This window comes from Balaenoptera borealis (assembly GCF_965194805.1).
Source record: "Balaenoptera borealis genome assembly, chromosome: 1".
Taxonomy (NCBI): Eukaryota; Metazoa; Chordata; class Mammalia; order Artiodactyla; family Balaenopteridae; genus Balaenoptera; species Balaenoptera borealis.
Window position 1 is genome coordinate 145,962,600 of NC_138860.1, and position 13,217 is coordinate 145,975,816.

General features: G+C 40.9%; 1 protein-coding gene across 5 annotated transcripts in view; it reads left to right on the plus strand.

Moving 5' to 3' along the window:
• The window catches only part of DAB1 (DAB adaptor protein 1), a 424,515-nt gene that overhangs the window by 258,124 nt on the left and 153,174 nt on the right, over positions 1–13,217 (plus strand). For all 5 annotated transcript variants that reach the window (XM_082357648.1, XM_082357650.1, XM_082357651.1 and 2 more), the window contains exon 3: positions 11,743–11,882. In XM_082357648.1, the coding sequence (XP_082213774.1) occupies positions 11,743–11,882 (140 nt within the window). The remainder of the gene's footprint in view (positions 1–11,742; positions 11,883–13,217) is intronic.

A 13,217-nucleotide genomic window follows, 5' to 3' on the forward strand; every position in this document is an offset into this window, starting at 1 on the left:
TGGTGTGCGCCATCCTCAGGCTCCCGGTAAGCAAGTGTGAACAAGGAAAGCTGCAGATTAGAAGCCAGGTTGGTTAGTCCTTGACAGGCCCAAGTTAGCAGGATATACCAAGCTCCTAGGCCTTCATGGAAGACTTCAGAAGGACTCGGCAATGGAGGGTTATAGACGTCTTTATAATCTTAAAACTGGAAGGTTTCTCCCTTTTTCTGTCCCACTGCTTCTTCCTCTTACATAGAGGTATGATTGGCTATTTTTCTATTATACCTGACTTCTGTTCGAAAAACGTTGCTAGGGGTTGCAATGCCACTAGCCTGTTTAATAGCACCTGAGACTTTGGGCACCATGATGAAAACTTAAACTTGACTTTCCAAAGTTAGAGAACGCTATGTCTATATGTTTGGGGGAGGGTGTTGGAAACTCTGGGTAAGGAAAGTGAGAGCACTTTCCCTTACTCAGTATACTTCCTTCTTCAGCAAATATTTATTGAGTACCCACTCAAGGCCAGGCAGTGTCCTAGTTGTTTGGGATGCACAGAGAGGACAACAGAAGACAATGCCAGCCCTCCAGGAGCTTACTTACAGTCCAGCTAGGGGGATTCCCGGGCCTACGTCCTTCCTGCCTCAACATGCTCTCCTGCACCCGGGGTCACCACGTGGAGCACGAGGCACACCCCACACTTATTGAGCATGGTAGTCTCTTCAGTTTCCCTTCACAGAAACTTTAAAAAATGGTGTTTGAAAGGACAGTGCTAGGAAATTGTTGGTCTAAGGATCTGTTGGAGTGGCATGACGTGGCCAATGATTGTTTTCTTCTGTTATTGAGCTTATTAATGATGTCATACGATTTTTTTTAATCTTTTCTTTTAAATAATAGAAGGTAGATGATTTCATATTTCATTTTTTTCAGTGTGTGTGATATTTTAGGCAGCGCATGAATAAATATTTTCAATTTTCATATTTACTACCTTTTTTTTTTTTTAATTATTTATTTTTGGCTGTGTTGGGTCTTCGTTTCTGTGTGAGGGCTCTCTCCAGTTGCGGCAAGCGGGGGCCACTCTTCATCGCGATGCGTGGGCCTCTCACCATCGTGGCCTCTCTTGTTGCGGATCACAGGCTCCAGACGCGCAGGCTCAGTAGTTGTGGCTCACGGGCCTAGTTGCTCCACGGCATGTGGGATCTTCCCAGACCAGGGCTCGAACCCATGTCCCCTGCACTGGCAGGCAGATTGTCAACCACTGCGCCACCAGGGAAGCCCTCATACGATTTTTATAATAGATTTTTAAAGTTAAATAGCAGCTGGCAGAAAAGAAGAACCAAATAAATACTAGCAGACCTTTGTCTACTAGGAAAATGAAAGAAGGCCCAACTGTCAGAGCATAAGAATTGGGTCACATATGGGGTCACCAAAGGATCCTGCCTTGTACTTCTGTGGTTCGTAATCTGACTCTGCCTCAGAATCATTGGCCAAACTTTGAAAATGCAGATTGCTAGGCCCTCACATTAGAATCTCTGGAATCTTAGGACTTGGTTTGCTACAGAGAGGTGCCCACGGATGCCAGATACCCTTTCTACAGAGTTCTTTCCAGAAGTACCAGAGAGGAGAACTTTTAAAGAAAATGTATGTATGAGTCATAGGTTGAATATTATTTTAGTTTTTGAATTAGTTTACCATTTAGCAGTGATGACAGCAACCATGTTCATAAAAGTGCCTTTTAGCAGCCCCCTCAGTGTGTCATTCCCCTTGTTCTGCCCACTACCCAGCTAGTTAATTACACAAAAATCAGCATTCTCCCCTACACAGTCAGCATACATAATTTCTTGTCCATTGCAAATCAACACCTGGATAACAGCAAGATAGAATTCTAAGTAAAATAAGTTATCTCTGCTCCTGGGCCCTGAAATTCCCCCCACAATCTGTTCTTACATTGGACAACCTAACAGACAATAGAGCTCTCTCAGCAATGGATAGAATGATGTTGGCTAGGCTGGGGGATGAGGGTGGGGGGAAACCTCTTTGAGATTTTCTTATCATCAAGATGGATGGCCTAGTAATTCAGAGAGATATGCAGAAGGAGGGAGGATGTCTCAGTTTGGGTACTGGGTTAATAATTCATAAGGTGATCTCCCTATAGCCTTCAGGAAGGAACATCCTGTTCTTAATTGCACCCTTATTCCCAGGCAACCAAAAAAAAAAAAAAAATTACCAAACAGCTGGGACCATCACTTCTAATGCAGTATGACTTTGCTATGGTTAGCTTTGGGCCACTGGTGCTTAATGTGAAATATATTATTTGGGGAGGAGGAAGGCAGTAAAGATTTATTGAAAGACTGCCACATGCCAGGGAGTGTGCTAAGAGCAAAATGTGTATTGTCTCATGTAATTCTTCTAACTGTCCTAGAGAGGAGTGCAAATAACTATAATGTTGTACAGATGGAGAATCTAACACTCAAAAGTTAAATGCCTTTCCTGGAATCGCACACACACAGGTGGTCACAGAGCTACTGCCGTGCCTTCTGACTGCAGCGTTAGGCAACCACGCCCCTCACTGGCAGCATGGCCTTGTACCGCTGACCCTACTTCCCTGTACTTCTGTCCCCTCTTCGTCTGAATGGGATGCAGTCTTTGCCTTCGAGGTTGTTCTGACTTTTCAATAAGACAGGATGCGGAAATGGGACAGACATCCTTGTTTTCAGATATCATCCAGCTTTCTCTTCCTCCTTCCTCATTCTAGCCTCCCTGTTACAGACTGAATGTTTGTGTCTCCTCCCCCCACACCCTCTAAAATTCATGTATTGAAGCTCTACCTGCCAATGTGATGGTATTGGAAGTGGGGCCTTTGGGAGGTAATTAGGGTTAGATGAGGTCATGAGGGTGGGGCCCCCTTGGTGGGATTAGTGCCCTTATAAGAAGAGGAAGAGAGATCAGAGCTCTCTCACATGCTCTTTCTCTCCACTAAGTGAAGATACAGCAAGAGGGCAGCCATCTGCAAGCCAGAAAGAGGGACCTTACCCAGAACCAAATCTGCCAGCACCTTGATCTTGGACTTCACAGGCTCCAGAACTATGAAAAATCTGTGCCTGTCATTTAAGCCACCCAGTGTGTGGTATTTTGTTACAGCAGCCTCAGCTAAGACACTTCCTTAGATGTTTAAGTATCTAAAAAAGAGGAGTGAATACTCAGCTTGATATAAGAAATATCTTGATGTTGACCTCTACTAGACAGGAAAATACTGTAACTGTCAAAAGTTAAAAGAATTAAAAGGATCCACAGCCAGACTGCCCACGTTAGAAAAAACAGTCTTGGCTTTTGTGTGTGTTTCTGTGGCCATGCTCATTATCTGGGATGAGTGGGGGAGGTAAAGAGAGAACAGTCTTGGGTGTGAAATCTCTTTTGTTTGGCCATTAGCCATCTTTAGTGAACAGCGTGGAGTGGGAGACTGATTACGACTCCAGTCGATTCTGTGGGCTCTCTGCCTCAGTGTCATGATAAATGCTAATTGCCTTCTTCTTTGGGCTCCTGACTTCTGACAGAGGGGCTTGTTTTTGTTGAAGTTTCTGCAAGGTCACTCCCAGTGTGGGACCTCCATGCTGGCAGTACCTTCTGCTCCAAGACAGGGACGTGGTGCTCTTCCTGACAGCATCCTTGAGGCCTTTTCAAAATGGGGAGTTTACTCGGTGCCCTGGGGACTGTCTCCATTTAAACTCAGAGTCATTTCCCGGGTTATGAGATGAGCAGGTTGTGATGAGGCTGAGAACCGCTCTTCCCTAATGGCAGGAAGTGCAGTCAACAGTGAACTAACTGCAGGTGTGACATTTACTTTATCCCGTTAGGACTTTTATTCCTTGAAGACTTAGTGAATCACACTCATGGAATGGATTTGAGATAAAGTCTGTACGGAAGGGGTTTGTAGTGACCCTGTACACTTTCCCAGTGTGATCCAGACTCTGGGAGTCCACTAGCCTCTTTTGAATAAATAAATAAATGCAGTCATGTATTGAATTATTCAATACAGCTGGGAAGTGTGGGTCCACTCTATGCCAAGCACCATGCTAGGTTCAGAGAACACAGGTGAATCAATCCCTGCCCCCACCCTCAGGGAGCTAACATGTAGAGGAGACAGGCATGAAGACAAAGTCAGTGAGGTGCCCTGGTGCTGTGATAGATGCTGTGAGCGAATTGAGTGAAAATGTGTCTATTCGTTAGGCAAATGCCAGGCTCCGGGGATACCTTGGCTAACAAATCTAACACAGTCCAGGCCTTTCTGGAGCTTACAGAGGAATGAGAAGGAGGAATTTAAACGGATTATTACAAATGAGATTAATTTGTTGCAAGAAGGCAGGGGGATTATCAGGAGAATACTATGGACACATCTCAGAGGGGACGTCCCAGGTAGATCTCTGGGATGGAGAAACCTGGACACATGGCATTGTGCTGAGACCTCAGGTGTCGAAGGGGAGGGGTGAGGGGATGGGGGAGAATAGGGAAGGGTGGTGGCTTCAAGGCCCAAAGAACAGCAGGTGTAAAACTGAAGAGCACAGTGTGCTCAGAGCATGGCTTGTTGGAGGATCTGGCTGAAGGCCACTGTGGCGGGAATGTGAAAAGTAAAAGGGAGGGTGGTCCAAAATGAGGTTGATGAGTTCAACAGGGACCATATTTATGGGGGCCTTGCAGGATATTTAAGGAGGTTCATTTTAGTTATACAGAAATATACCTATTTTAGAGCTGTATGCTCAAAAATCTTTTACTGATAGAGATATGATTTAAAAAAAAGAAGAAGAAAGAAAAAAGCCCTGGAGACCTGCTTCTATGGCCTCGGGCAGACCTGGGATTAAATCCTGGCTCTAGTACTTACCAAGATGAATCAGTTTAAGCAACATGACCTCTCTGAATTTCTGGCTCTGGATCTAAGATATGTGGATAGGACCCCACATACGATTGCCTTAACAGTAAACTGAGCTCTACAAAGCACAGCATACAGTTCTGGCCATGGTTAGAGTCTCTAAATATTAGTTTTAAATGTCTTCATAGACGGTTAGCTCTCAGAGATCTCTGGAGAGCATTTTCTCTCTGTGAATGCTCATTGGTACATGGGGAGACTGAGCCCCCAAGAGGATAAACGACTTACACATAATCACATAGGTGAAGGTATAGGAACAGAGACCACACTTGAATCCAGGCCTCCTTACTTCCCAGCCAGTTACTGCTTTTCTTCCATGGGGTGTGGTCTCCAGGCATAAACCCTGTATCTTCCTCCTTTGGAATTCCAATCAGTGGTATATTGAAAATTCAATTCTCAGATTACTTGGAGAGTTTTGGATTAAGATTCTTGACAAAGCATCCCTTATAGTGATTGCTCATCACTGTTGTCTGTTTATGGAACCTAGTAAAGCCAGTGCACCAGGGCAGAAATCTCCAAACCATTCCGCTTAGGCTCCTTTCCTCTGATGTGAGTAGGAAAGCACTAATAAGGTGGTGCCCCTCAGGCCCTCCCTGTCTCCCAGGCATGTACACCCAGCCAGCCGCAAATGCAACTGAGCAGTGTTTCTCCCACTTAAGGAGATCCCTTGGAAACATTTAAAAAGAAAGTCTTGGGCTTTTAAGAAAACAAAGAAAACTCTATGAAAATACCTTTGCTGCATAATGTCTTTTATTATTACTGATTTTTATCCTTTGTGAACTGGTAACATGTTTAAAATATTATTATCAATTTGAAAACCCCAAATCAAAACTTTGTTTTGAAATTCTCATTCTGAGGACCCAGTTTGAGAAATAGCACCTCCAAAGAAATTTTCTACATAAAAAGGTTGCTGTTCGACCACTTGCTGTTCCTGGTGAGCTTCCAGAATTACGAATGTCTGAATCAACTCAGTCTACTGTATCCCTCCCACTAGGCTCAGAATCTCAATGGGTGGGATTTAGGAATGTGGTTTTTTGTGTCTATGTGGTGTGTGTGTGTGTGTGTGTGTGTGTGTGTTTTAAACAGGTGATTCTTCATTAAACTAGAATTAGAAAATGACTGCAATAATCTATTGACTTTTCCACTAGAATGTAAGCTCCATGAGTAGAGGGATATTTATATATTTTGGTCACTGCTGTATCTTTAGCACCTTAGAACTTACAGTGAGCACTCAGTATATATATAAGTGAATGATAAATCAACCAATAATCAATCAATGAGAGCTTTATACTTCCCCAAATGTTGCTGCACTGTTGTTTTAATCTAATCCTCACAATAGACCATAACATAAATAGCTCCTGTGGCCCAAAGAACAAAGCCCAAAAGCTTTAGCTTGGCTTCCAAAGCCCTTCATGATTAGACCCCTCTAGCCTTTGTCAGCATCACTCAAGCCATGTGTTTGGACACAGTACTTTGCAAGCACATTGATTGTCTCAGGCTTACCCCAAATCAATCTAATCAAAATCTGTGGAGTGATATTTATGAAAGCTGCCTAGATGATTCTAAAACATAGTTAGGGTTGAGAAACGCTCAGTCTAACCTAATTACTCACTGTCTCTGAATATTACCATAATCTTCGTTCCTCTAGGAAGCAGCTTCTTTGCTTCTCTACCTGTTGAATCCCTGCTTTTTCACCAGCCTCCCTCAAATGGCATCTCAACTCTGCAGCTGTTGCTAATCCTCTCCTCACCAGACAGAAACAATTCCTCCTCCCCTCAGCTCTGTGTGACATTCACAGTCCTGGTCATATTTTGTAAAGCTATGTGTGTCTCCTTCTGAATTGTGGCTTCCAGACAGGAGAAGAGACACTTTTCACTTACCTAGGTACCACAGAAAGCTAGCACAGTGCCTTGCACAAAGAACACTCTGAGGCAGTGCAGTGTAAAGATGGTGATAATATAATTAGGGTGACCACACAATTCACCATCCAAACTGGGATACGTTTGAGAGTAATGAGGGGTGCTAGTAATAATAGCATCAGGACAAAAGGTATAAACAGGGACTGTCCCAGACAAACTGGAAGTATGAGCACCTAGATAACAATGGCCAACATTGACTAGCTCTTAGTGTTTGCCTGTCACTCTCCTACATGCTGTCTGTGTGTCATTTCTTTGACCTAAACAATGACCCTATGTGGGAGCAACTGTTTTTATCTGCACTGAACAGAGAAAGATGCCGTGCAAGACATGTAAAGGAACTTACCTAAGGCAACACAATTAGGGGAGGGGTGGGAGAGGTGGGACTTGAACTCAGGTCCTCTGAATCCAGAGCTCATGCCGCCCAGTGGAGGAGCTCAGGCCTCAGAGTACAACAGGATGAAGCTCTATTCACAGCTCAGCTTGAAATAACTTTAGGCACCTCTCTGGCTTTAGTGTCTTCATCCATAGAATGATGGCAATGCCTCCTTCCAGTAACCCTGGAGGATTAAATGGGACATGGTATGAGAAGACCAGGCGAGGTGTGTGTGCTTGTGATGTACTTGTCTTAAGAGAAAGCTATCTGCCAGTTTACTGTAGGCTCCATCAGACATCTGTTCAAATAGCTGTGACACAAAGCGAGAAGTAGTAAGTGCTATGACAGGTCACAGGAGACCCCATAGCCTAGTGGGTAAAAGCGTGACATTTTGCCGGAGACCTGGGTTCAAATTCAGGCTGTCATATTTGAATAGACATTTCTCCAAAGAAGATAGGCACATGGGCAATGAGCACATGAAAAGATGCTCTGTTTCATTAGTCCTGAGGAAAATGAAAAATGCAACCATGAGGAGATTTCACTAAACACCTACTAGGATGGCTAAAGTTAAAAAAAAAAAAAAAAAGACAATAAAAGATATAGCAAGAACAGCTGGTAGAGAAACTGGAACCCTCATACTTTGCTTGTGGGATTCTAAACTGGTAGAGCCACTTTGGAAAAACAGCTTGACAGTTCTTCAAAAAGTTAAACAGAGTTACCATATGACCCAGCAATTTCTCTCCTAGGTATAATCCTAAGAGAACTGAATAAATATGGCTATGTAAAAACTGGTACAGAAATGTTCATTGTAGCACTATTCTTAATAGCAAAGAAATAGAAACTGTTTAAATGTCCATCAGCTGTTGTGGTATATCCATACAATGGAATATTATTCAGAAAGAAAAAGACAAAGTACTGATACATGCTATTAAATGGAATAATCTTGAAAATGTGATGCTAAGTGAAGGAAGCCAGTCACAAAGGACCACATATTGTATGATCCCATTTATATGAAATGTAATTTGCCTCCAGAACAGGCAAGTCTATAGAGACAGAAAGTAGATTAGTGGTTGCCTAGGGCTGGTGGGCTTGGGGAAGATGGGGAATAACTGTTAATGTGTACAGGGTTTCTTTCTGGGTTGATGAAAATGTTATGAAATTAGCTAGCAGTGATGGTTGTATAACTCTATGAATGTACTAAAACCACTGAATTGTACACTTTAAAAGAGTGAATTGAATGGTATGGGAATTAAATCTCAATAAAGCTGTTATCTAAAAAAAGTTCAGGCAATGCCCTTGGCTTTGGGTATTGGTGTCATCTTCTATAAAATAGGGTTTATGACACAGACTAACTCAAAGAGCAGATGTGAGGATTAAATAAGAGATTGCATGTAAAACTCTTGGCACAATGACTGGTATCGTAAATGCTCGATAATAGATGATTTTCCTTAAATACATGACCCTTCTCCTGTCCATCCTGAAGCAGAGGGTCAGTGGTGCTTTCAGCAAAATAGGCTGGGGATTCATGATAACTTAGGATGCATGAAGATTGACCCTCTCCCTAACACTCTCAAGTCGTATGTGCCTCTGAAGGAACAGCCTTATGGCTCTGATCTCTGTTATTTATTTCTTAACATATATTTGAGACCTTGCTCAAGCTGTGCTCATGAAAAATTACCCTTTTAATGGTGGAACATTTAATGAGAAACCGGATTATCTACTGCATAAGTGCCCTTCATACAAATTAGCTTGGCCCTGGGTCCTAATCTAAATTGGGCTCTCTACTTTCCTCTAAATGACCTAATATTTTCTTATTAATCTCTGCCATCGTTCACCTGATCTGGCTCTGCTTCCTCTTATGAAGCATGCTCCTCAAAAGAGCTCTGTGCCCTGACAAATGTTTCTTAAGGCTGTCTTTGTATCTGACTTACGGACATTTTTCGGACATGACCTGGAGGCTGGAAGCTGTTTCTTCCATTTTCAAGCCATCTCTCCAATGGAGTTTTAATGCTGCCAGTGTATTAAATATCAACAGATTTGGGCCAGGTGAGTTTTGGTAGAAGTTTAGATGGGGCTTCACAGGGAAGTCGGATAGATGAGAAGCAGTTAATCATCGTGGTTCAGAGAACAGGCTTGAAGACACAGAACACAAGCAAACCATAAGCCTGGGCTTTGGCATCAGTCAGATCTGGGTTCAGGTCCCACTCAGTGAGTTTGGACAAATTACTTGGCCTCCCAAACCTTCAATATAGATCCTTGTCTATAAAACCTAAGTAATAGTACCTACCTCTAGGATTATTTCCAGAGCTAAACAAGTTGGTGCATATAATGAGCTTTGTACAGGACATGATAAATCCTACCTGCTGTTGTTATTATACTTAAACTTTGGAGGAAGTTCCAAATAGTGAAAGGGATGCTATTAGTGACTGAAATAGTGTCAGGAATTGAAGAGGCAGAGATGGTATTTGTGATAGAATAAGGTAGAGTAAGATAACCTTCCCAAGACATAGATCAAACCATAGGCCACTCCTACCAAATATTGCATAATAATGCAGGGAGAGGTGACCTGTGGTGCCCACAGCTAGATGTCTGTACGTAGAGGGTATATCATGGCAAATGTTCTTCTCTTTGTTGTTACCCTTAGTCTCTGACATCTGCCCTCACTGATCCCGGAGGCTTAATTTTTACATTGATTACACATTCAGACGAATCATCCATGTGTTATATTTGCTTTATGGAAAGTAATTCAAGAAGTTTAATATGCTAGAAGTCAGCAAGGATGCGGTAGAAAAAATACCAAATGGGATTTGGGGACGACAGGTCCAGGCCTAACTATGCAGACGTCCTTCTTTTGTGTTTTCCTGCTCTCGGCATTGTATCTTCTATGTGCTTCTTTTACTGATCTGATAACAGGGGCGACAACTACCATTTATAGAAAACTTACCATGTGAATCCATGCTTTGCACATACTATCTCATTTAAGTTACTATTCATAATAACTCCTAAAGTAGATATTTAATCTTCATTCAACAGTTAAGGAAACAGAGGCTTGGCAGATAGTTTAGTTGGCTTACAAGTGAGAGAGCCATGATTTGAAATGAGGATATCTGGCTCTAAAGCTTATACCTTCTTACACATCTAGCATAATGCGCTACACATTTTTGTTTGCAGTCATCAAAAACTTGAGCCTCTAGGGGCATAGACTTTGTCTCATTCATCTGTTGCCAGTGAATAATAGCATCTGGCACAGAAGCAATGCTCAGTAAGGGATGAATGAATAAATGAATGAAATGCAAGCCATGTTTCGTCAATAGAAAAGCATTATATGATGGTTAGCTATTGCTGTTGTTTTTTTTTTCTATTTTAAGTGTGTCCTCAAATAATTCTCAACCCCACATAATGGAAAGGCCTCAGTTTGTCCATCATGTGGAGAGAAGAAATGGGCTGAATTATCTCCAGTGTCCTCAGGTCTGAGTGTCAGACTGACGAAAGAAAGCGTGATAGAGGAGGTATCAGAAGTTGCAGTTAATGATATTCCAGGAGATGAATATCAGAAGCCTAGGGCATTCCAGGTTTTAAGAACCACATGAGCAATGCCCCAACCTGTGACTCCTTTGATGGAAGTTTGCTGAAGTTAGAGATTTGAATTCCTATGTATTCTTTTTTTTTTTTTTTTTTTCTGACTATGTGAACGTGGACAAGCTATTTGAACTCTGTGACCTTCATCTTTGTCATCTGGGAAATGGATATGGTTGAGTCGTTGTGAAGAGGGGGTAAAGTTTATAAAACATCTCACAAGAAAGATGTGCTAAGTTCACAGTAACTTTATTGTCTTCATTTTATGTGGATGTGTTTGAACTTCTGGTTGATGTGTCTCAGCAAAATATTATGCTAATAATTATTGAGAAAGCTGTTATGAGGTGTGGGCGCACCGTACCAAGGAGTATGGAAGCCTCTTTCTGTACACGCATGAGTTAGCAGAAGAGACATTGTAAAATCATTTTTTGATAATTGCCCCCGAGTCACTGCTTGATACAAAGCAATTACTTTGGAGTCTCACTATAAAACAGCCCATGGGATTGGGTATAAGGAGGGTCTTGGACCCGGGCCAAAGTCATATTAAATGCTGGAAATGCCAGAGAGGCTCAGGGCTAATACTATTCTAACAAGAATGTCAGACATAAACTCCTAGTGGGTGATGATCGTTTGTTGATGACCTAGTGTGTATCAAAATCCGTGTTGGGTGCTTTATACGTGTCATCATGTTTATTTATCTTAACGCCCGTTTGGGATTGGTTATTTTTAACTCTTTTTTTTTTTTTCTGCCTGAGAAAATGGAGTCTCAGAGAGAATTGTGTAATTTGCCTGAGGTTTTAAAAGGATAGACCCAGAATTTGCATACAGGAGTCTTACCATTCTTTTGTCCGTGGTCCAATGATTTGACTTTCATAACATGTAGGTGAACCAGAGAACCAATCTCGGAGCTGCGGATATTTAAAGCCAATGGGGCCTGAACACCTACATATCTGAATCCTGCATTTCTCTCTTTTTAGGTCAGGATCGCAGTGAAGCCACTTTGATAAAGAGGTTTAAAGGTGAAGGGGTCCGGTACAAGGCCAAACTGATTGGGATTGATGAGGTTTCCGCAGCTCGGGGAGACAAGTTATGCCAAGACTCCATGATGAAACTCAAGGTACTGCGCAAGCATTTTAATTTAAATAGTGTGGGTTTGATATGACCGAGAGGAAGAAATGATTACAGTCATTCTGGTAAACATATTTTTTTATTCATATACTGGTATATTACTTGGTACACTGATGACTCACTGCATTTATTTATTGGGAGGACATGTCAATCATTTAGCAAATGTTTGTTGAGCATCTCCTATGTGGAGGTATTTTGCTAGCCCCTGTTGTACGGTTTTTGAGCATATCACATTTTATTCAATTGTATCTTCACTGTGCAACGCCTGCAAAAATAAAAGTACAAAATCATCAAATTGTACTGTCACTCAGATTTTATAAAATTTCTACTTTATTTTTAAATAAATTTTATATATTTCACCATATGATGAATATGGTAAAAGATGATATATTAATAAAAAAGCTGATTTTATTCATTCTTGAAATTTCTATTAATGTCCCCCAAATACTTTAAAGGGAAAATGTTATAAAAAGTGATACGTAACTAGATATTGATATTTGGCGGTATCACAAAGAGATTGCTGATTTTAAATGCTTTAAAGAAGGCTTTTCATTGAGAAAACTAAGAAAGAAATTGAGAAAAATTTTAATATGCAAAATAAGAAAATTATGTTCTTAAATGGCCTTTAAAAACATACAAAATTGAACATTGTTTGTTCCCAGATTCTGGTCTCTATGTAGTCTATGTCTCTTTTTTAAAAAAGTAATATAAAATATTAGAAAAACAGATGATTTAGCAGGAAGTTTATAAGCTATCTTATGCATTTAAGACCTATAATTTAATTATTTTCCTGATTATAGAATTCAAAAAATGCTCATTGTAAAAATTTTGAAAATACAGAAAAGTATGAGGGAAAATTAAACTTATCCACAATCCCACCACAAAAAGAAAAATCAGTGTCAGCATTTTTGTGTGTAACTAACACTCTCTCTTTGTATTTTTATATACATTCGTGTATATGTATATGAATCATACACATATATGTAGTGTAATTGGAATTACTATTTATAGTTTTGTATCTTGTTTTCTTTCTCCCTAATAATATATCATGAGCATTTTTTCTTATCTTCTAATAGTCCCTGAGGATACAACTTGGTCAATGTAATTTTTTTTAATGTAAGAAAAAGGGAAGAAAAGAAAAGAAAAGGAAAGAAAAAAGAAAACAAGGCTGGCCAAGTGCCTACTAATATTAAATGCGACAATATAAAACACCCTCTATATTGCCTTTTCTTTGATAGATGCTTAATAAAGCACAGGTATTAATTTTGTATGTACTGTACACATTTTCTCAACAGTTTAACATGTATATCAGATGCTAAGACTC